This window comes from Meriones unguiculatus, chromosome 1 (genome assembly GCF_030254825.1).
Source record: "Meriones unguiculatus strain TT.TT164.6M chromosome 1, Bangor_MerUng_6.1, whole genome shotgun sequence".
NCBI lineage: Eukaryota > Metazoa > Chordata > Mammalia > Rodentia > Muridae > Meriones > Meriones unguiculatus.
In genome coordinates, this window is record NC_083349.1 from 142,587,368 (window position 1) to 142,607,992 (window position 20,625).

General features: G+C 45.4%; 1 protein-coding gene across 1 annotated transcript in view; it reads left to right on the forward strand.

Moving 5' to 3' along the window:
* Nup210l (nucleoporin 210 like) overlaps nt 1-20,625 on the forward strand; it is a 94,840-nt gene that overhangs the window by 39,356 nt on the left and 34,859 nt on the right. The window contains exons 16-23 of the mRNA XM_021646719.2: nt 1,944-2,117; nt 5,635-5,827; nt 8,325-8,413; nt 8,794-8,898; nt 9,708-9,809; nt 14,240-14,368; nt 15,486-15,613; nt 18,179-18,311. Coding sequence (XP_021502394.1) covers nt 1,944-2,117; nt 5,635-5,827; nt 8,325-8,413; nt 8,794-8,898; nt 9,708-9,809; nt 14,240-14,368; nt 15,486-15,613; nt 18,179-18,311 — 1,053 coding nt within the window. The remainder of the gene's footprint in view (nt 1-1,943; nt 2,118-5,634; nt 5,828-8,324; nt 8,414-8,793; nt 8,899-9,707; nt 9,810-14,239; nt 14,369-15,485; nt 15,614-18,178; nt 18,312-20,625) is intronic.

The window sequence follows — 20,625 nt, forward strand, 5'->3', positions numbered from 1 at the left end:
TGAGCTGTCTCCCCAGCCCCAGGCCTGGTAAGTGTCATTGAGTTCACCAAGTCTTGTGAGCCTTCCTCTAAGAAGGAATGTGCAGTGGGTGTCAATATGGGTGGGTGCAGGTCCCTCTCGGAAGCTGGCGGTTTCAGAGCTCCTGAAGCTTCAGTTATAGGTGGCTTCGAGCCACCTGACATGTTCTGGGAACTGAACTCGTAGCCTCAGCAAAAGCAGTCTGCACTTCTCACTGCTCAGCCATGTGTCTAGCCCCTGTGGTGGTTAGTTTGAATTGTGGATATGACTCAACAGAGAATTACCTAGGAGGAAAGTCTTTGTTGCAAGATATTTGATCCCGCTGTGATCCCCAAGACTGAGAACAGTAAAAACCTGCCTTTTGTTTGTTGTGGCTCAGCCCTAGCACACACCTTTAATCCAAGAGCTTTCTGTACACAGGATTTAATAAAGTTAACCCTGGTCAAGAGGCAGAGCAAGTAACCAGCTGACAGGGATTATTAGAAAGGAGGGAGTTTGAGAGAAAGGTATTTAAGACAGCGGGAGAAGTAGAAGGGGCTTTAGCTTTCTAGCTCTTGAGCTTTAGCTCTCTGGCTCTTTGAGCTTTTTGAGCTTTGAGTTAGCAAGTCTTTGGCCTTCTGTTTTTGGCCTTTTTTCTCCTGGGCTGTCAGCTAAGCTAGTGAGCATTTTGGGCTTTTTTCATCAGGAGGTGAGCAGAGACAGAAGGCCAGCTGGGTGTTTTCTCTGCCTTCTGAGCTAGCAGGATTTTCCCCAGCATCTGGTAAAATAGAACGTTTGGGATTTTCATTCTTTTATAACAAGTCTCAATGAAGAATTGTCGACATTAGGGAAAAGGGGTGGAGTAAGCTAGCTGAGTGCTAGCCCACACACAAGGGTTCACTGCTTTGCTCACAACTGTGGATGTAATTAATGTAACTGCTTCAAGTTTCTGCCACCCTAAGTCCCCTGAGAGATGGACTGTCGCCTGCAACTGTGAGCCGAACAATCCCTCTCTCCCTTAATTTGTTTTTATCAGGGTGCTTTGCCACTGCCATGGGGACAGAACCCAGAACTAATGCTTCAGTCCACAGCCGTATATCCCCTCATCTTACAGAACGGAAGCCCCAAACCATTAAAAGCCATCTCCACACAGCTACCTCATCTTAGGCCTTGCCGTCCACTGTTTTTCTGTCTGTTTCTGTGACTTGGACTAATGTAAGCACCTCATGTATATGAAATCATGAGCTATTTTTTTCTTTTATGGCTGGCACAATGCTGTCAAGTTTCACCCATGTTGTACCATGTCAGAATTTCCTTCCTTAAAAAGCATTATTTACTTATTTAGATGGGAGCTCAGGTAGACCAGGCTGGCTTCCAACCTACTTTAGATCCAAGTTTCATCTTGAATTCCTTCCTTAGAAGGAATGGGCTGGAATAACAGGCGCATACTATCGTGCTTGGCTTTCTTGCTTTCGAAGGCTTCATAATATCCCAGTGCGTGTGTGTTCATATATGTGTGTGTGTGTTTGTGTATATGTGTGTATGTAATGTTCATAATTCATTCATGGATAAACACTTTGGTTGCTTCTACGTTTTAGCTATTGAGAGTAATGGCTGTTGTGGATGTGGTTATAGAAACATCTCGAGTCAGGTGTGGTGGCTCATATCTGAATCTCAGGACTTGGGAGGCTGAGTCAGGAAAACTCTTACGGATTTGAGACCAGCCTGAAGTGTATTGTGTAAGGGCCTTGATTGCTTTCTGCCATCTAAAAGATCCAATTATTTGGTGTACAGTGGGGATGGCACATTCCTTTAAGGTATTTGTCTGAGTATCATATCCAGAAGGGCTCCTCTGCAACGGAGTTAGAATAACTGTGACACACTAGGTTAGGCACGCCAGACATTAAAGGCCTGCACACAGATAACTCACTGATGTTTCCCTACAGGTTCTCACTCTACGGATCGGGAATCACCCCGGTGTCCTGAACCCTAGTCCCTCTGTGGAAACGGTGCAGGTGCGTTTCATCTGTGCCCACCCTGCCAGTATGTCGGTGACACCAGTGTATAAGGTGGCAGCTGGCACCCAGCCGTGTCCTCTGCCACAGTACAACAAGCAGCTGGTAAGTGCAGACTGTGCTTCTAATTCACGTGGCCCTTTTGTGTCAGATGCTTTCAGGATACAGGATCTGAAATGCAGCTTCTGTCTGTCAAAGGGAGAGTGTTTGCTACTCATCTCAGACGGGTTTTGGGGCTAGTAACTAAGTTACAACTGTGGACATTTAGGGACCTGGCTGTTTACTGTGCTGGGGAACTGTGGCAGCAGCCAACTGAGTCTCTCATGAACGTCTTCCCTATCAGCTCTCTCGTGAGCATCCTAACTGAGTCAGAAAAGTCACTTCTCCTGCAGATGCACCATGAAGACTGATGGTGAACAAAGCCGGCATAGTGGCACAGAGGCGGGATCCCTCTCCAGAACACAGCCAGCCTCAAACTTGCAAGCCTCCTGCTTCAGCATCCTAAGTGCTGCTATTACAGGAGTCTACTACCACAGCTCCCCCTCCTTTTTTTTTTCTTCGTATTTTCTATGTAGCTGAAGATGACTCTGTTCCTGCATTCTAAGTTTTAGTACAGGCATTTTCTCAAGTGAGAATCCCTTCTCCCAAATGATTGTAGCTTGTGTCAAGTTGACATAAAACTAGGCAGCCCAGGGACTAAGTGTGCCTACACCCAACACCAACACAGCAACTGTAACATTGAAGGGGTCCCTTGCCACCTTTCACGTGTAGCTATCAGCCCCTGAGGGGAATGAAGCACTAGAGACCAGCATTTGAAGAGCTTCTTGCCTACCCATGACTTCTAGCCAGGTAATGCAAAACAACCCTCAGCCAGAGACCGCTGTGATCTGTAATGACCAATAGCAATAGCCTACTTGAAAGGATTTAGAATCTCAGCAGAAACACATCTCTAAACAGGTCTGTGAGGGAACATTCATACAATGGGTCAAAGAACAAATCATCAAGTAATTCAGAAAGGATTTTGATGGCATAAAGAGGCATGGCGGCAGGAAGAGCTGAGAGCTTACGTCGTGATCTGCAAACAGGAAGCAGAATGGGAGCACTGGGAATGGCACCATCAGCGCTCTACCCCACCCCCAATGACATACTTCCTCCAACAAGGCCATACCTCTGAATCCTTCCCAAATAGTTCCACTAACTGGGAACCAAGTATCAGGAGCCAGATCAACCCAAGACTTTCTCAGAGGCCCTGATCATGAGTAGACTTGGCAAGGCCGGTCTAGAGCTGGGACCAGTGCCTTGAAGGAGTCAAGGTTGCAGTTTCTGGGGACCAGACTCTTCCCGCTAGACCATGGTTATCCATGGCCAACACTGTCTGGCTTAGCTCTCTGCTGACCTTGGCTGTTCTCCCCCACCCCAACTCCTAGAAATACTATATACAAGCTGTGTGTCTTAATAAACTTTCTTGGCACCATCATCAGCTTAATCAAGACCTCTTGGTCCCTGTTAGGACCAATGAAATGATGATGTGCACAGATTTTATATGAAAGAGGTTTATTGGATGGAGATGAAGAGAGAGAGACGTGATAGGGAAGAGAAAGGGGGCACCCCAACAGAGAAAGGGGAGAGAGCAGGAAAGCAAGAGAGTAAGAGGGTAAGAGGGCAAGGGAGCGACAAAAAACCAAACCAAACAAAACAAAAACAAAACAAAACAAAAAAAAAAAAGAAAAAAAGAAAAGGGCCACAATGGAGAACACAATTTTAATCCCAGCACTGGGGATGCAGAAACAGACAGATCTCTGAGTTGGAGGACAGCCACGGCTCACTCCTGTAACTCCAGCACCAGGGACTCTGGCACCCTCTTCTGGCCTCTCTGGGCACCTGCACACACATGGTTCATGCACACTTAGGTACACATGAATACACATAAACAAACATGAAAGCATTTTTTAAAAATTAAATCAATAAAAGCCTTAAAAAGATGTAAAAGACATTTGTGGGATTATTCTCAGAAAATGAGATATTGACTCTGTACTTAATAACATTACATTAATGTTAACACTCTTTTTCTTTTCTTCTTTGTGTATGTGCCCGAAGGTGTGCTTGGGCGTGGAAGGGGAGGTCCAAGCAAAACCATGGGTATCAGCCCTTGCCATCCATCATGTTTGAAACATTCTTCTTTACCGTAGCATAGATGCCCTCCTAGCTTCAGGGATTGTCTTGTCTCTCTTTCCTGTCACTGCAAGGGTGCGAGAATGACAGGCTTTATGCAGGTTCTGGGGCTCTGAATTCAGGTCCTTTGTTTGCAGTACAAGCACTCTAAAACCCACAAATAACTGATTAAGAGTTGTTGCTGCTCAGGCTGGAGAGATGGCTCAGCAGTTAAAGAGTACTGGCTACTCTTCCAGAGGTCCTGAGTTCAATTCCCAGCAACCACATGGTGGCTTACAACCATCTTTAATGGAATCTGATTCCCTCTTCTGGTATTCGTGAAAATGAAACACTCATACATAAAATAAATAAAACTTAAAAAAAAAAAAGAGTTGTTGCTGCTCATTCAGAGGAACTGAGTTCGGTTTCCACACCCACATCAGGCAGTTCACAGCCACCTGTAACTGCAGCTCCAGAAGAGCCAGTGACCATGTCTAGCTTAGTTAGGGTTTCGTCGCCGTGAAGAGACGCCATGAGCGCGGCAGCTCTTATAAAGGAAAACATTTAATTGGGGCTGGCTTACAGTTTCGGAGATTTAGTCTATTATCGCCACGGTGGAACCTGATGGTGCGCAGACAGACATGGTATGGAGAAGGAGCTGAGAGTTCTACAACTAGGTTCACAGGAAGCAGAAGGAGACTGCCACGTTAGGTGTAGCTTGAGCAAGCATATGAGGCTGCAAAAGCCCACCCCCAGTGACACACTTCCTCCAACAAGGCCACACCTCCTAACAGTGCCACTCCCTATGGCCAAGTATCCACACACCCGAGGCTATTAAGAATAGGCGCTATTCCTATTCAAAGCAGCACACTGTCTAATCTCAGTGAGTACCTGCATACACACAGGGACATACGCAAAACAAAAAATAAAGCTAAAAAACATTTTTTAAGTATAATAATATTATTTTGTTTGTTTACATAGAAAAATGTTCTCTTTCTTTGGAATTTTTTTGGGGGTTGGGAGAAAAGTGCCATGATGGCTACATCATTCAGGAAACAAAATACAACAAACAAACAAAAACCTGTTCCAACCCCCTGACTGTGAGGAAGAAAGGGAAGAGAAAGTATAGACACCACATGTTAACAACTGCTGGACCAGGTGAAGTTTAAAAACTGTCAAAGGAGAAAGATGAGACGAGACATGATTCCCCGCTTCAAGGATAGCTTGTCACCCCTACTGAGTTTTTAAAAACTTAACTATTGTATGTGTTCATGTGTTGTGTGTGTGTATGTATGCACATGCTTGTCATGGTCTGTGTGTGGAAGTCAGAGACAACTTTGTGAAGTTGGTTCTCTCCCTCCACCTTTATGTGAGTTCCGGGGACAGAACCCATTCCAGGATTTTGTGGCAAGGCCTTTATCTACTGAGTTGACCTGATGGCCCTAATTGTTTATCTTTTATTTTCATGCAGATTCCTGTGTCCAGCTTGAGGGACTCTGTCCTGGAACTAGCAGTATTTGATCAACACGGGAGGAAGTTTGATAATTTCAGCTCATTGATACTAGAATGGAAATCTTCCAACGAGACACTAGCCCACTTTGAAGATTCTAGGGCAATGGAGATGGTGGCCAAAGACGATGGCAGTGGGCAGACCCAGTTGCACGGTACCGTAAAAAGTTTGCAAATGTTTGCTAACTGGTTCACACAGATTCCTTATGAGCAGTTGTTTGATTCTAAATTTTATCGTGTTTATGCTTTTTTATAGAAAAGGATTTTTATAGGTAGGATTGACAGTGCTGTTTGGTGATAGAACATGTGTATAGCTTGTGTGAGACCCTGGGATCTATCCCCAGCATTGAGAAGTGGAGAGGGGGTTGGTAGAAAGGGAGAGAAAGAGAAGGGGGGCGGGGGTAGCTGGGAACATTATCCATTTGGTGGTGTTTTCTAACTACGCGTGAAGCCCTGGTGCCACGGACCGGCCCAGTCGGGCTCCCGTCGTCCGCGGGAGAACAAGGCTTAGACAGGAAGACACGGTTTCGGCGAAGAATTGACAGACAGAGACACCTTGATGGTTTTGACTCTGCTGCAACTTTACTGAAATCAAGCTAGTATTTTTATAATGATTTCACAAAAGGCACCTTAAAATTGGCATACTTCCCAGAACATTCAGACTTTTACCAAGAATACAAAGTTTACATTTTAACTCAAAATACAATCAAACATAAAGCAGTACCCACAAATAATCTTGGCCTAAAAACTTTTTGATCAGAGCAAACAAAGGAAAATAAACCTCAAATATAATTTCATTATTGCTAACCAATGAAGAGGAAAGTCAGGAGCTAAGTCAGATGCCTGCCAAAGTCCCTCTCTATATCAAAATCTAACTACACCTTTGTTAACCCTCCTCCCATATGTCCTGCCCAAGATTTATGATCTTCTCTAGGAACAAGGCACTAAAGGGAGGGGGAAACTCCCGCCAGCTGCACCTCTCATGCTATTATTTCTTAAGAAGGAGCTTATTATTATTTTACTATTCTTAATGCCTATTAATACTAAATCTAATTCATTACTTTCTTTAAACTTATTTTTATTAAAGTCTTTAACAATCTACTAATAATAAATTTCTTTATAAAGTTAGTTGTGCTGTTTTAGGTGTCACAGGGAAAGATCAAAGAATTCCTTATTCCAGCCCCAGAGCCACAACTGAAGAAGCGTAGAAATCTCAGAACACGTCTCTTTTCCAAGTGGGATGAGTTTGCCAGGGACCTTCCAGGGGGCATTATTTCCGGGGAAATCATATCCCCCGCCCTGTAGCTTATGCTACTATGGCGACACTGGCGTGGGTGTGGCACCCTGGAGTCGATCCTTAGCACTGTACAAACAGCATGGTGGCTCTCATATCTGTAACCTCAGCACTTTGGAAGTAGGGGCAGGAGGATCACTGGCCTGAGCCACCTAGATGCCTCAGTAATTACAGGTGAAGCCTGGAGACCTGAGTTGGATTCACAGAGCCCACTGAAAGGTAGGAGAGAACTGACTCCACAAAGTGGTTCTCTGGACCTATAGTCCTACATACTTTTTTCTGCTTTGATGGCCAAGACTATGTATACATATCCTGAAAACTGGAGGCCTGGTAGGCCCTTACTGCCACTTGGCCAGGCTCAGGTCAGTGTGTTCTTTCACCACCCCGCTTTACTTTGGCTAAATCAGCTGTATGTCTTCACAAATTTCCTGCTGGCAAGGTTCTAGCGTTTGAGGGTGACGATGAAGTCTTTGTGTTTTGGAGCTATGCCGTCACTTGTTAGAAACAGGAAGATGTGTGACTACTTCAGCGGCAACAGCTGAGGCAGGCTTGTGGGTAAGATTTGTTCAGAGGGTCAGGTCCTCCAGCCCTGGGCATCATGCACAACAGACAGGCTACTGGAAATGCAAAGGAGGAGGTGAGGGGAATCCTGAGGCTCACATAAAGATGAGGACAGTGGTGATGGGTGACAACAGCTGATGTCACACCTATTTATACCCTGCTTTGACGCTGTAAGCAGGTTTGGAGCCTTCCTCTGCCAGGTCTTCCCTAGAAGATAAGTGAAGCTAAGAAACGGCCCCAGGGGAGGAGAGATGGCTCACTTAAGAGCACTGTCTACTCTTCCAGAGGTCCCTGGTTTACTTCCCAGCACCCACATGGCAGCTCAAAACTGCCTGCAACTCCAGTTCCAGGGACTTCCACACCCTCGCACAGACATGCCTGCAGGCGAAACAGCAATACACATAAAATAAAAAATAAATAATGTTAAAAAAGAACCCCTTCTAAAATGTCCCTCTCTTACTGCTGTTTATAAATTGAAATTTTACACATAAAAATATCCTCCTGTATTTGCTTTCAGCCCATTTTTGGATTTATAGGCCATTACAGGAAGAAGGAATTTTAGGTTTTGCCTGGCCCAATTTCACAAGAAACTAAGCGGTCAATTTTTGGCTTAAAATCGCCTAGCAGGTTCAGAACAAACCCAATGTTCTATTTTTTGTGTATTTCCCCCTCCAGCATTTTTCTCTCCACAATAAAATGCCATTTGGAAAAAAAAAACAAAACTGAGACAACCCTGAGATTTCTGGAGTCTCTTTGCCCTGAGCATTACAGTTTCTTACAGTGTCTTCCTGCTTTAGGTCATCAGATCCTTAGAGTGCACCAGATAAAGGGGACTGTACTCATCGGAGTCAACTTTGTGGGCTACGCAGGGAAGAAGAGCCCAGGCGTGAGTGGGAACTAGGTTTGGGGCCTGGCATGGCAGCACCTGGCTGCAGTTCTAACCTGGGCTAGTGAGATCCTATTTCAAAACTTCGGTGGTAGAGAATGAGACGGACAGATTGGGGGGGTGGGGGGGATAGAAAGAGAGCACAAAGTGGAGTGAGCATGAGGGTCTGGGGAGAGTTGGGAGAGGGGTGGATAGGATCAAAAATGTATGAAATTCTCAAAGAACTAATAAAAATAAAGAAGGAAAGAAAGAAGGGGAGGAAGGGAAGAGAACAAAAAGGAAGAGATGGAAATTAACTCAGGCTTAAAGCTGCTCTCTAAGTCATTAGCTGGCATGCTCTTTCTGAGTCAGAGGTTCTGCTCTGCTCGCTCCCTGGCTAGAACATTTCCAACTCACCAAGATCTGCGATGGTGGAGTTGCTCCTGGCAGAGGACGTCACGATACAGCCTGAGAATGCCACCATCTACAACCATCCTGACGTGAAGGTGAGGTGCACAGGTCCCTCACAGGAGACTGCTGTGGTAAGGCAGCAACATGCTTCACCTGCTGTTGAAAATCAAATACCTTGCTGTAGAGATGGCTCAGTGTGGTTCAGAGCACTGGTGGCTTTTCCAGAAGTCCCGAGTTCAAGTCCCAGCACCCATATGGCTGCTCACAACCGTCTATAACTTTAGTCTCATGGGATCCAATGCTCTCTTCCAGTATGCAGACAAAATACATAAATAAATAATAATATATGTTTTTATTTTTAGTCTTTTGAGACAGGGTTTTCCTGTGTATCACTGGCTGTCCTGGACTCACTTTTGTAGACCAGGCTGGACTTGAACGCACAGAGATCCTCCTGCCTCTGCCTCTCTGAGTGCTGGAATTAAAGGTGTACACCACTGTGCCCAGCTTATAAATAAATATTTTTAAAAAAATCAAACACATGGGCTGGAGAAATGGCTCAGTGGTTAAGAGCACTGTCTGCTCTTCCAAAGGACCCTGGTTCAATTCCCAGCACCCGCATAGCAGCTCTCAACTGTCTGTAACTCCAGTTTCAAGTGTCTGACACCCTCACACCAACACACATAAAATAAAATTAAATAAATTATTTTAAAAAATCAAACACACATGCAGACACACACACACACACACACGGCACGAAGGATGAATTGCAGTATCATTTGGAGTCAGCCTGCGGCAATTCACATGCTGTTGTCTGTCTGTCCGCTGTTCTTTATTTAGGTAGAAGTCATCACCTTAGTCCATAAACCAGAAAGAATGCGGCATTGTTTGTCTGGCTTTTCTGTAGGAAATATTTAACCTTGTGGAAGGATCTGGCTACTTTCTGGTCAACAGCAGTGAGCAAGACACTGTCACCATCACTTACATGGAATCAGAAAGCTCTGTCCAGGTAGGTTGATGAAGCTTCTCAACTGACAGTTTCAGGTCAGAGCACTTTTTGTTTGTGTATTAACTTATGGTGTGTGTGTGTGTGTGTGTGTGTGTGTGTGTGTGTGTGGTGGTACGTGTGTGTTTGTGTGTATGAGTGTGTGTTTCTGTGTGTGGTGTGTGTACGCGTTGAATGTGCATGCTGCAGTGCATTGAGTGGAGGTTAGAGGACAGTTTGTAGGAGTCAGTCTCAGGCGGTCAGCCCTGTCAGCGAGCACCCTTACATCTGGGCTGTCTTTCTGGCCCTAGATTTTTAAGACATAGTCTCCAGTAGCCCAGGATGACATGGAGCTTATGAAGCCAAGGTTGACCTTGAACGCTGATCCTCTGACTCCACTTCCTGAGTGTTGGTATTGTAGCTTGGAGACACTCTTTTTTTCTTTGCATTGTGTTACACATATGGCCATTTCAGTTCAAATGTACGCTGTACCCCCCTCCCCCTGGCCCTACCCCTCCTGTGCCTGCTTTGCCTCTGAGATGGTTTGGTATATATACGTGATTCTAGCCGGGTGATGGTGGTGCACCACTTTAATCCCAGCACTCAGAAAGCAGAGGCAGGTGGATCTGCAACTTTGAGCCCAGCCTGGTCTACAGAGGAAGCTCCAGGACAGCCAGGGCTACACAGAGAAACCCTGTCTTAAAACAAAACAAAAGAAAACAAAAAGATTCTATGTGTGTACACAACTTAGACCTCAGAAACAGAGGGAGCACGCAGTCTTTGTCTTCCTGAGACTCCTTTAGGTGAAGGTCTCCATATGCACCCATTGTCTTGCCTGTTTCCGTCGTCTCCGTGGATTACTGCCACTGTCTGCTAACCCGGGCCTAGTCATGGAAGCGGCTGGCCTCTGTATAATCTAGCCTTCAGCCTTTGAGACGTACTGCTTAATAAATTCACCCTTTCCTATGCTTACTGAGCTCTGGACTGGCTGGTTCAACTCAACTGTTCTGCCTGAAACTCCTCTTTCAACTGACTTATTCATTCTGGCTTTTCTCTGGGCCCCTGAATTGTTCTGCTTGGCCTCAAACCAACTCAAGCAATCTGCTCTAATCTTCCTGGCTCCTTCTCATTCTCTGGCTCATTCAGTCTCTATCTGAGTTCTCTCTCTCTGCAACCTGTTTCTCTATCATTGTCCTGGTAAAACTCCCTCCTCTCTCTCTCTCTCTCTCTCTCTCTTTCTCTTTCTTTCTTTCTCTCTCATTGCCCCTTAAGTAGCTTCCCTTTCCTTTCTCTTATCGGGAGAGTTGGGTGTATTCTATTCTGTCAAGTCTTTCTCTGATTCATCCTGTTTCTGCCACTCAATTAAATATCACTTTCAAACATGGGTGCGTCCTTCTACAAACTAACTTTACCTTCATTGTTTGGGATTAAAGGTGTATACCAGCACACCTGGACCTAAACTTTTCTTTACCTGAAACTTGCTCTATCCCAGGCTGGCCTTGAACTCAGATCTGCTTGCCTCATGGATTAAAGGTGTGTTTGTATTCTAGCTGGATCACACAGACCTAGAAGGTCTTTGGATGTGATTTCTTGCCAGAGCAGCCATGTTCTAAATTAAAATTCATCTGCAGACATGACTTTGTTCTTCCTTATGGCTGAAAAAAAAATCCATTGTGTATACATGGCATGTTTTCTTCATCCCCTGTTGCTGAACTCCAAAACTGGTTCAGCTTTGTTAGCTGTGCTGCTGCAAATATGGACGTGCACATGTCTGTGACCCTGACCTGGAGGTCTTTGAGTAACTACCCAGGAGTGCTATAATAGAGGGCCTCTGCCTCTCCTCTCTGCCTCTCTGCCTCTCTGCCTCTCCTCTGCCTCTTCTCTGCCTCTCCGCCGCCTCTCCGCCTCTATGCCTCTGCCCCTCTGCCCCTCCTCCCCTCTACACCCTGCCCCTCTGCCCCTCTGCCCCTCTTCCCCTCTGCCCCTCTGCCTCTGCCTCCTAAGAGCTGGGATTAAAGGTATGTGCTACCATGCCTGGCTCTTTCAGTGTTTTAGAGGTCTTTAACTTCCTTAGTTAGACATATTCCTAGGTTGTTTTGTTTTATTTCTAACAGTTCCTGCCTCAAGTTTATTTGTGAAAATAGCACAGGACACAAACCATGTGGAAGCTGTGTGCTTGTGGATAGGGTGGGGGTCACATTAGCTACCTGCAAACCATGAGAGAGTGCTCATACTAGTCCATCAGTCTTCACATTGGTAGACAGAGCCCTTTACTGTGGGTCTTTACAGGAGCCTGGGCTGGAGCAGGAGGTGTCTCGGTCTTGGTTTGGGCCTTGGCCTTTGGTTGGCACAGTCTTGGACCCTTAGCTGTGTAACCAGGAATCCCAATTTTTCATGTTTTGAGTACATGGTAAAACAAGTCAATGGACTGGACAGAGCTTGTGGTTGGGACCCTTTGGTGTTGGGCACTCGCCCCTTCAGGTTTGGCAAGGGCCTCGACGCCTTGGAACCTCCACCCACTGCCTTCCATACTTTGCCTGACTTCCACCTTTTCTGTGCTTCTTGGCAAAACGCATGTTCTTTAGAAACTTAGGGTTGGTCCCCCTTAAGAGGTTCCTATCCTTGGGTCTAGAGAGATAACTCAGTACTTAAGAGCACTGGCTGCTCTTCCAGAGGACCTGGGTTCAATTCCCAGCACCCACATGTTGGCTCCCAGCTGTTCCTAACTCTAGTTCCAGGACTTCTCTGGCTTCTGAAGCTTAAACAGCATAGAACCATTTACCAATAGAATTTACATCACAGCTGTTGCCATGAGGGGACGTTGGATTTTGTCAAAAGTGTTTTCCGCATCTACTGACATAATCATGTGATTTCTGTCTTTGAGTCCATGTGGAATGTGTGACATTTATGAACTTGTGCACATGAAGCCAGTTCATTTCTAGAATGAAACCAGTTTGATTACAGGGAACAATCTTTTTGATGTGTTCCTTTTTTTTTTTTCTAATGTGCGTTGGTATTTTGCCTGCATTTATGTTTGTATGAGGGTGTTGGAGTCCCTGGAACTGGAGTTACAGACAGTTGTGAGCCACCATGTGGTTGCTGGGGTTGAACTCAGGACCTCTGGAAGAGCAGCCAGTGCTCTTAACCTCTGAGCTATCTCTCCAGCCCTTGATGTGTTCTTTGTTGTTGTTCTTTGATTTTTGCTTTTCCAAGACAGGGCTTCTCTGTGTAGTCCTGGCTCTCTTGGAACTCACTATGTAGACTAGGCTGGCCTGGAACTCACAAAAATCCACCTGCCTCTGCCTTGCTAGTGCTGGCACTAAAGGCATACCATACCTACCTTCAATATTTGTGTTTAAAAATATGTTTTATTTTATTAATAGTTTTTAAATTATGTGTATACATGTGTTTCAGTGTGTAGGTTTGTGCACATGAGTCCAGGAGGACACCAGGGCCAGAGCAGGACATGTGATCCCCGGGGCTGGAGTTACAAGCAGTGTGACCCATGCTAAATGGGTGCTGGGGACTGAGCTGAGGTCTTCTGGGGACTGAGCTGAGGTCCCCGGAAGGCCTTCTGTGCTCCTAATCACTGAGCCACCTCTCTTGTTTTTAAAAGTGAAGACTGAGACAGGAGGGTGCAGACACAGGGTGATCAGAGCGTGCTGTCACCATTAGCTTCAGTACAAAGACAGAAGCCAAGGGTCTGCCAACCATTCCCACCACCGCCTGCAAGCATAGCTGTCCTAGTTTGGGTTTTATTGCTCTGAAGGGACACCAGGACCACGGCAGCTCTTATAAAGGAAAACGTTCCATTACAGTTCAGGGTTTAGGCCATTATCATCATGGCGGGAAAGCATGGTGGAAATCAGGCAGGCGTGGTACTGGAGAGGTAGCTCAAAGTTCTACATCCATAGAAAAGAGACTTTTCACACTGGACCTAGCTTGAGCACAGGAGACCTCAAAGCCCCCACTCCCAGTGACACACTTCCTTCAGCAAGGCCACACCTGCTCCAACAAGGTCACACCTCCTAAGAGCGCCACTCCCCCTGGGCCAAGCACCCAACACATGAGTCTTTGGGGGCCATATCTGTTTAAACCTCCACAATAGCACACATGTATTTGATTTTCCCCATGAGATCTGCTCTCTGCTGATAATTAAGATGTATGTATGTTAGATGCTACTGAATTTCAAGTTCCTTAAAGATTTATTTATTTATTATTTACACAGCATTCTTCTTGCATGTGTGCCTGTGCACCAGAAGAGGGCACCAAATCTCTCTGTAGATGGTTGTGAGCCACCACTTGGTTGCTGGGAATTGGACTCGGGACCTTTGGAAGAACAGCCAGTGCCCTTAACCTCTGAGCCATCTCTCCAGCCCCAAATGTCAAGTTCCTTAACCTCTGCTTCCATCTGTGGTTCTGCCTGGCAGTAAACACCAGCTTCTTCCTTCTAGTTAGTTCCAGCACATCCTGGATTTCTGACCCTGGAAGTGTACGACCTGTGCCTGGCTTTCCTGGGTCCAGCAACGGCCCAGCTCAAAGTGTCAGATATACAAGAGGTAGAGTTGGACCTTATTGATAAGGTGAGAGAGTCCTTTCATGTCAGGAATGATGCAGACTGTGCACTCCCCTTAGCAGTGTCTCCTCAGCTGGAGTTCCTGACACACCAGTCTTTGAAGAGCGCTGTTCTCAATGGTCCCTTCAGCCACTGTCCAGCCTCACCCTTCTCACCCCTCTACTATCCTCTACCCACAACTACCATCTTCTACACACAGCAAAAAGCATTCTAATATTAATTAATTAATTAACGGTAAAAATTAAGATAAGTGAAATGGGTATTTTTAGAAGGTTAGGTTGATTTATTGTATAGAGACACTCACTGTATAGCCCAGGCTAGCCTAGAGCTCACTATGTGTAATCCATGCTGTTTTCGTGTCTCAGCAATTCTCCCAATTGCTAAGTGTCATCCTTAACTCAGAGCTGATAAAGAGAATGTTAAAGAGCACTTAAACTAGGCATGGTGATGTGTGCCTATAAGCCCAGCATTTAGGAGGCTGAAGCAAGATCAAGATATTGTGGCCACCCTAAGCTATCTTGGAAGACCTTGACTCAAAAAATCTAAGGAGCGTGGAGGGCAAATAGAAGCCTGGTGCAGTGCTAACAAAAATTTTAATTTTAAAATATCCAAGAAGGAGCCAGGCATGGTGGTATATGCCTTTAATCACAACAGAAGCAGAATCAGGCAGAGCTCTGAGTTCAAAGCTAACCTGTTTTACATAATGAGCTTCTGGCCAGCCTGGGCCACAGAGTGGGGAGGGGAGAAGAGGAGAGACAGACAGACAGACAGAGACAGAGATAGACAGCTAGATGGCTCCCAGGGTAAGGGGGCCTACTGCCAAGCCTGTGGACCTGAGCTCAACATCTCAGGCAGAAGAAGAGGGTTAACTCCTGCCAGTCATCCTCCGACCTCCCTGCCTCATTATGGTATGTACAATTATGCACACATAGACACAAATAAATAAGTGTGGTTAAAAAGAAAGGAAGGAAGGAGTGAATCCAAGGGGAAATAAAAACAAACAGTACACACAGCTTCAGGGTAAATGACCATAAGCCTACCAGGAACATCTGGCATGCCCCTCAGACTTAGCTGCCCTTGCTTAGTGGGATCTGTTACATGCTGCCTTTTTTTTTAACTAATAGGTTGAGATTGGCAAAACTGTGTTAGTGGTCGTGAGGGTTCTTGGCTCTTCCAAACACCCTTTCCGGAACAAGTACTTCAGAAACATGGACGTCAGGCTGCAGCTGGCATCCGCCATCGTAACCCTGAGGTACGTTCCCCTCACTACTGTCTCTGAGGCTGGCATACTGAGAGCCTCCCTCCCGGTGGCCTGCTCAACTTCCTTAGTTTAGTCCAGTTTCTTTCTTTGGTCCTTTCGGTAGCTTACTTAGTCCATCCTGTCTTCCCAGTCAGTGTCTCTGGGAAGTATTCCTTCACGCTGGTTGCTGAGGTAACCCCGACCCGCAACCCCGCATTCAGGAGGCTGAGGCACAAAGAACACAGTGTAAGGCCAGCCTATAGTACATAGGAGTCCCTCAGAAACTAGAAAAGTGGGGCTGGAGAGACGGCTCATCGGGTAAGGGCACTGGCTGCTCTTCCAGAAAACTTGGGTTTGATTGCCAGAACTTACTTGGTGGCTCACAACCATCTTTAACTCCAGTCCCAAGGGTTCCAACACCCTCTTCTGGCTTCCTTGAACAGCAGACACACAGTGACAACCCAGACATGCAGGTGAACCAAACACCCATCGTAATGGAAGTTTTGGTTTCTTTGTAAACTCAGTATGTCACATAAATGTGTTTTTGGTTTCATCCCAAGTGTGGGATTTTAGTTTGGGCTTTAGATTGACCACAGCTGATAATTGTCCTCTGTGGGGCATGGTCTTTGCCAGCTGGTACAGAGAGGGGCGTCATCTAGGACTCTGAAGGATATAAATATGAGAGTCCAGAAAGAGGAAATGTGATGTGTGGTGTTGGTGCACGGCCTGTAGCAGTTAGGAGTGACCAGAGACGGAAGGAGAGAAACATTTCCACAACGGGGCTTGGAGGAGACAGCCTGCTGTGTTTGCCCCAGGGGAACCCATCCACCCTAAACAGCCCAGAGTAGTAAAGGGGTCTGCTCCCCCTCTCCCCATTAACATTCTCTCTCCTACCTAGGGTTGGGGGGCTAGAAGGGAGAAGCTTTAAGGAACCTCAGTTTAAAAATCGAGCACTATAGGTGGCGCCCAACATGGGGTGCCACTTGTTGCTGTACTTTTTTTTTTAACAAATATCATTTATTTATTATTTACAAAGCATTCTACCAGAAGAGGGCACCAGGATCACACTGTAGATGGTTATGAACCACCATGTGGTTGCTGGGAATTGAACTCAGGACTTTTGGAAGAGAAGCCAGTGCTCTTAACCTCTGAGCCATCTCTCCAGCCCATTGGTGTACTTTCTAAAAACTGCTTTATTTTGATTTCTTATGCTTCTTTCTCCCTTCTCCACCCCAATCCCTTCCAACACTCCAACAGCATGTAGGAGAGAAAAGAGGTTTGTGGGGAGAGGGGCAGAGTTCTCTTTAGCTACTTCCTGCTGGCTAAGGTTGTGGGGTTCCTTGGGGCAAGTGCAATCTTGATTTCTGGAGATCTCCAACTTCTTGTCAAACTACGTCAACAGCAACTAGGAGCAGCAGGTGGGAGCCTCAGCAGCTTTCTTCCTTGGAGTCCCTTTCTTTCTCTGGGCTATGGCTTCTATTCCCTCTCCAGAGTTCTTCGAATTAAACTCTCTGCAACTGGCAAAGAGCCCCCCTCAGAGCCAGCATGATGGGTATAGGTTGCTGCCATGGACAGTCTGAATCCGCCCCATATTCCATACCTGGGATTAAAACAAAACATGTTTATAACGTAACTGAGCTGTTAAAGACACCAAAACGTTCCACTACAACACACACACATTAAATAAAAGCATAAAATTAAATATTAAATTAAAAATTCAGGGTCCCTAAATGCCTGTTTGAGCACTAAAATATGTCATTGCTATTTTTATTTTCTAAAACTGTCCTTGATGTTATCTTCTGGGAATGTCTAAGCCTGGAAGACCTTTAAAATTTTTGTTGACTAACAAATGTTCTTGATACTCTCCTTTGAAAAGGAAGATATACAAAAATTCCATGGGCACAGTAGCTTACACCTGTCATCCCAGCACTTGGGAGGTGGAGACCGAGTTGTGAGTTCAAGGCCATCCCAGGTGCTATGAGACCCTGTCTCAAACTACGAAGAAAAAATGCTAAGTGATTTGGTATTCACAATTTTGTCACTCTTTTTACCTCACTTAGTCCTTTCAGCCTTAGAAAAACTTGTCATTGCAGGAAGTTAGTCTTGACTCTGGAGATTAATTTTCTGGAAGGTCCCTCTAGCCAGAGTTAGAACGTATTAAGCATCTTAGAAAGATGAATTACTGATCCTTCTCAAAACCTTAGCAGGGCTTAGTGGGGCACACTTTAATCCCAGCATCAGGAGGCAGAGGCAGGAGGATCTCTGAGTTGGAGGCCAGCCTGGTCGACAAAGCGAGTCCAGGACAGAAAAACCTTGCCTTGAAAAACTGAAAAACAAAACAAAACAAACAGGGGCTGGAGAGATGGCTCAGTGGTTAAGAGTGCTGTCTGCTCTTCCAAAGGACCCGGGTTCAATTCCCAGCACCTACATGGCAGTTCACAACTGTCTGTAATGCCAATTCCAAGGGATCTGACACCTTCACACTGAATGCACATAAAATAAAAATAAATTAATTAAAAAAAAAAAACAAGCAAAACTGCCAGATCTTTCTCACCAGTACCCCATGGAACTTTGCAGATTAATGGAAGATCAGGATGAATACTCTGAAAACTACATGCTCCGTGCTGTCACTGTTGGGCAAACCACACTTGTAGCCTCTGCCATAGACAGGATGGGAAGAAAATTCACATCAACGCCTCGGCACATTGAGGTGAGCACACTTCCGCCTCAGCATCATTTGTCCTTTTCCGTTTATACATGATATGTTTTGTTTGGGATTTTTCTTTTTTTTTTAAGATTTATTTATTATTATACAGTTTTCTGCCTGCATGTACACCTGCAGGCCAGCAGAGGGCATCAGATCTCATTGCAGATGGTTGTGGGCCACCGTGTGGCTGTTGGGATTTGAACTCAGGACCTCTGGAAGAGCAGACAGTGCTCTTAACCTCTGAGCCATATCTCAAGCCCTGTTTGGGATTTTTCTATTTAAAGTTAACTGTTTTCTTTCCCCTAAGAGTAAATAAATACATGGAATACAGTTCTTACAGAAAATTTAGAAAGCACAAAGTTAAAGATTTAGAAATGTCAGTACAAGGTGGGCACATACACACACTGTCTATCATCTATACACATATACATACATATAAACACACAGACACGTATAAACATACATACATACGGGCTGCTGAGATGGCTAAGCTGGTAGAGTGTTTGATATGAAAGCTTCATTACCTCCACACATAGGACGTGTATACACATACACAGTAATAATAACAAATTAATAAGCCAGACATGGTAGCACACACCTTTAGTCCTAGCACTGAGGAAGCAGGGGCAGGTAGATCTCCATAGTTTGAAGCCAGCCTGGACTACATAGCAAGTTCCAGGACAGCCAGAGCTGTCTCAAAACTCACTAAAATTAATTAATTAATTGATTAACAGAATAGAAAAATCTGTGACTCTACTATTATCAAATTTTCATTTGTGGCCATATATGCCTGTGAACTCAGAACTCAGTAGGCAGAGGCAGGAGGATTGCATCAAGTTTGAAATTAGCCTGCAAGTTTGAGATCAGCCTAGTCCAGAGCTTCACCATGAGACCTGGCTTCAAAAAGCAAACAAAGTACATTCTCTTCCCTTTTTCTTACATTCACTTTCTCTCAGCCTTTTTACTTCTCTGTGTGTAAGTGTTTTGCCTGTGTGTACGTCTGTGTACCACATAGAAGCTACAAAAGACAGGCCAGGAGAGAGTGTCAAACGCTAGAGTTACACACAGGTGGGAGCCGCCGTGTGTGCTGGGAATCAAACCCAGGTTAAGAGCAGCCAGTGCTCTTAACCACTGAGCCATCTCTCCAGTTTCTCTCCCTCTCCCTCTGTCTTGGCCTCGAGTCTCTAACTTCAGTGATTCTCCTGCCTCAACCCTCTGAGCACACAACCACAGGTGCGTAGTAATGCTCCCAGGGCTTCCCATGTTTGTTAGTTATGACAGGGTTTCACTCTGTAGCCCAGGCTGGCGTGGAACTCGCTGTGTAGACTAGGCTGGCCTTGAACTCAGAAAGATCTGCCTATTTCTGCCTTCCAAGTCCTGGATTAAAGAAATGCATCATTGGGGGCTGCAGAGATGGCTCAGAGGATAAGAGCACTAGCTGCTCTCCCAAAGGTCCTTCAACTCCCAGTAACCACATGGTGGCCCCTAACCATCTATAATGAGATCTGGCCTGCAGGCCTACATGCAGGCAGAACACTGCATACATAATAAATAAATACATTTTTAAAAAAAGAAATGCATCATCATGCCTGTCTTCTTTTAATATTTTGACATGAATAAATAATACTACATTTTTGCTTCTGGTTTTTTTTTTTTTTTTTTTTTTTTTTTTTTTTTTGTCTTTTTGAGACAGGATTCCTCTGTGTAGCCTTGGCTGTCCTGGACTTGCTTTGTAGACCAGGCTAGCCTCAAACTCACAGAGATCCCCCTGCTTCTGCCTTAGCCTCTACTGGAATTAAAGGAGTTCACCACCCCCAACTGGCCTTTTCTCTTTTGCTTCTTGTTTGTTTGTTTTGAGGTAGTACTCATGTACTCCAGCTGGCTTAGAACTCATTATCCCGAGTGCTGGGAGTGCAGGCATCTACTACCACATCCTGTTGTATATGGTGCTAGGAACTGAACCCTAGGGCTTCATGCATGCTAGGCAAGAGGAGAGAAACTTCTTCGGGCTGAGGAAATGGCAGCACAGGCATGGGGACCTGAGGTTAATGCCCTGTGTGCACATAAAAAGCCAGGCATGCCATGCAGTGCTGGGGAGTCAGAGACAGGCCGGTCCTTGGAACTTGCTGGCTAGCTCCTCTAGCTCAATGAGAGACTCTTCCTCAAAAAAATAAGGTGACGAACGAGCCAAGAAGATACCCAAAGTTAACCTCTGACCTCCACAAACATGCACGTATGCACACATGTGTGAGTATGAAGACGTGTAAATTAAACAATCCAGTGATGTTTGTACAAAGTAATTTCTTATTCCATTAAA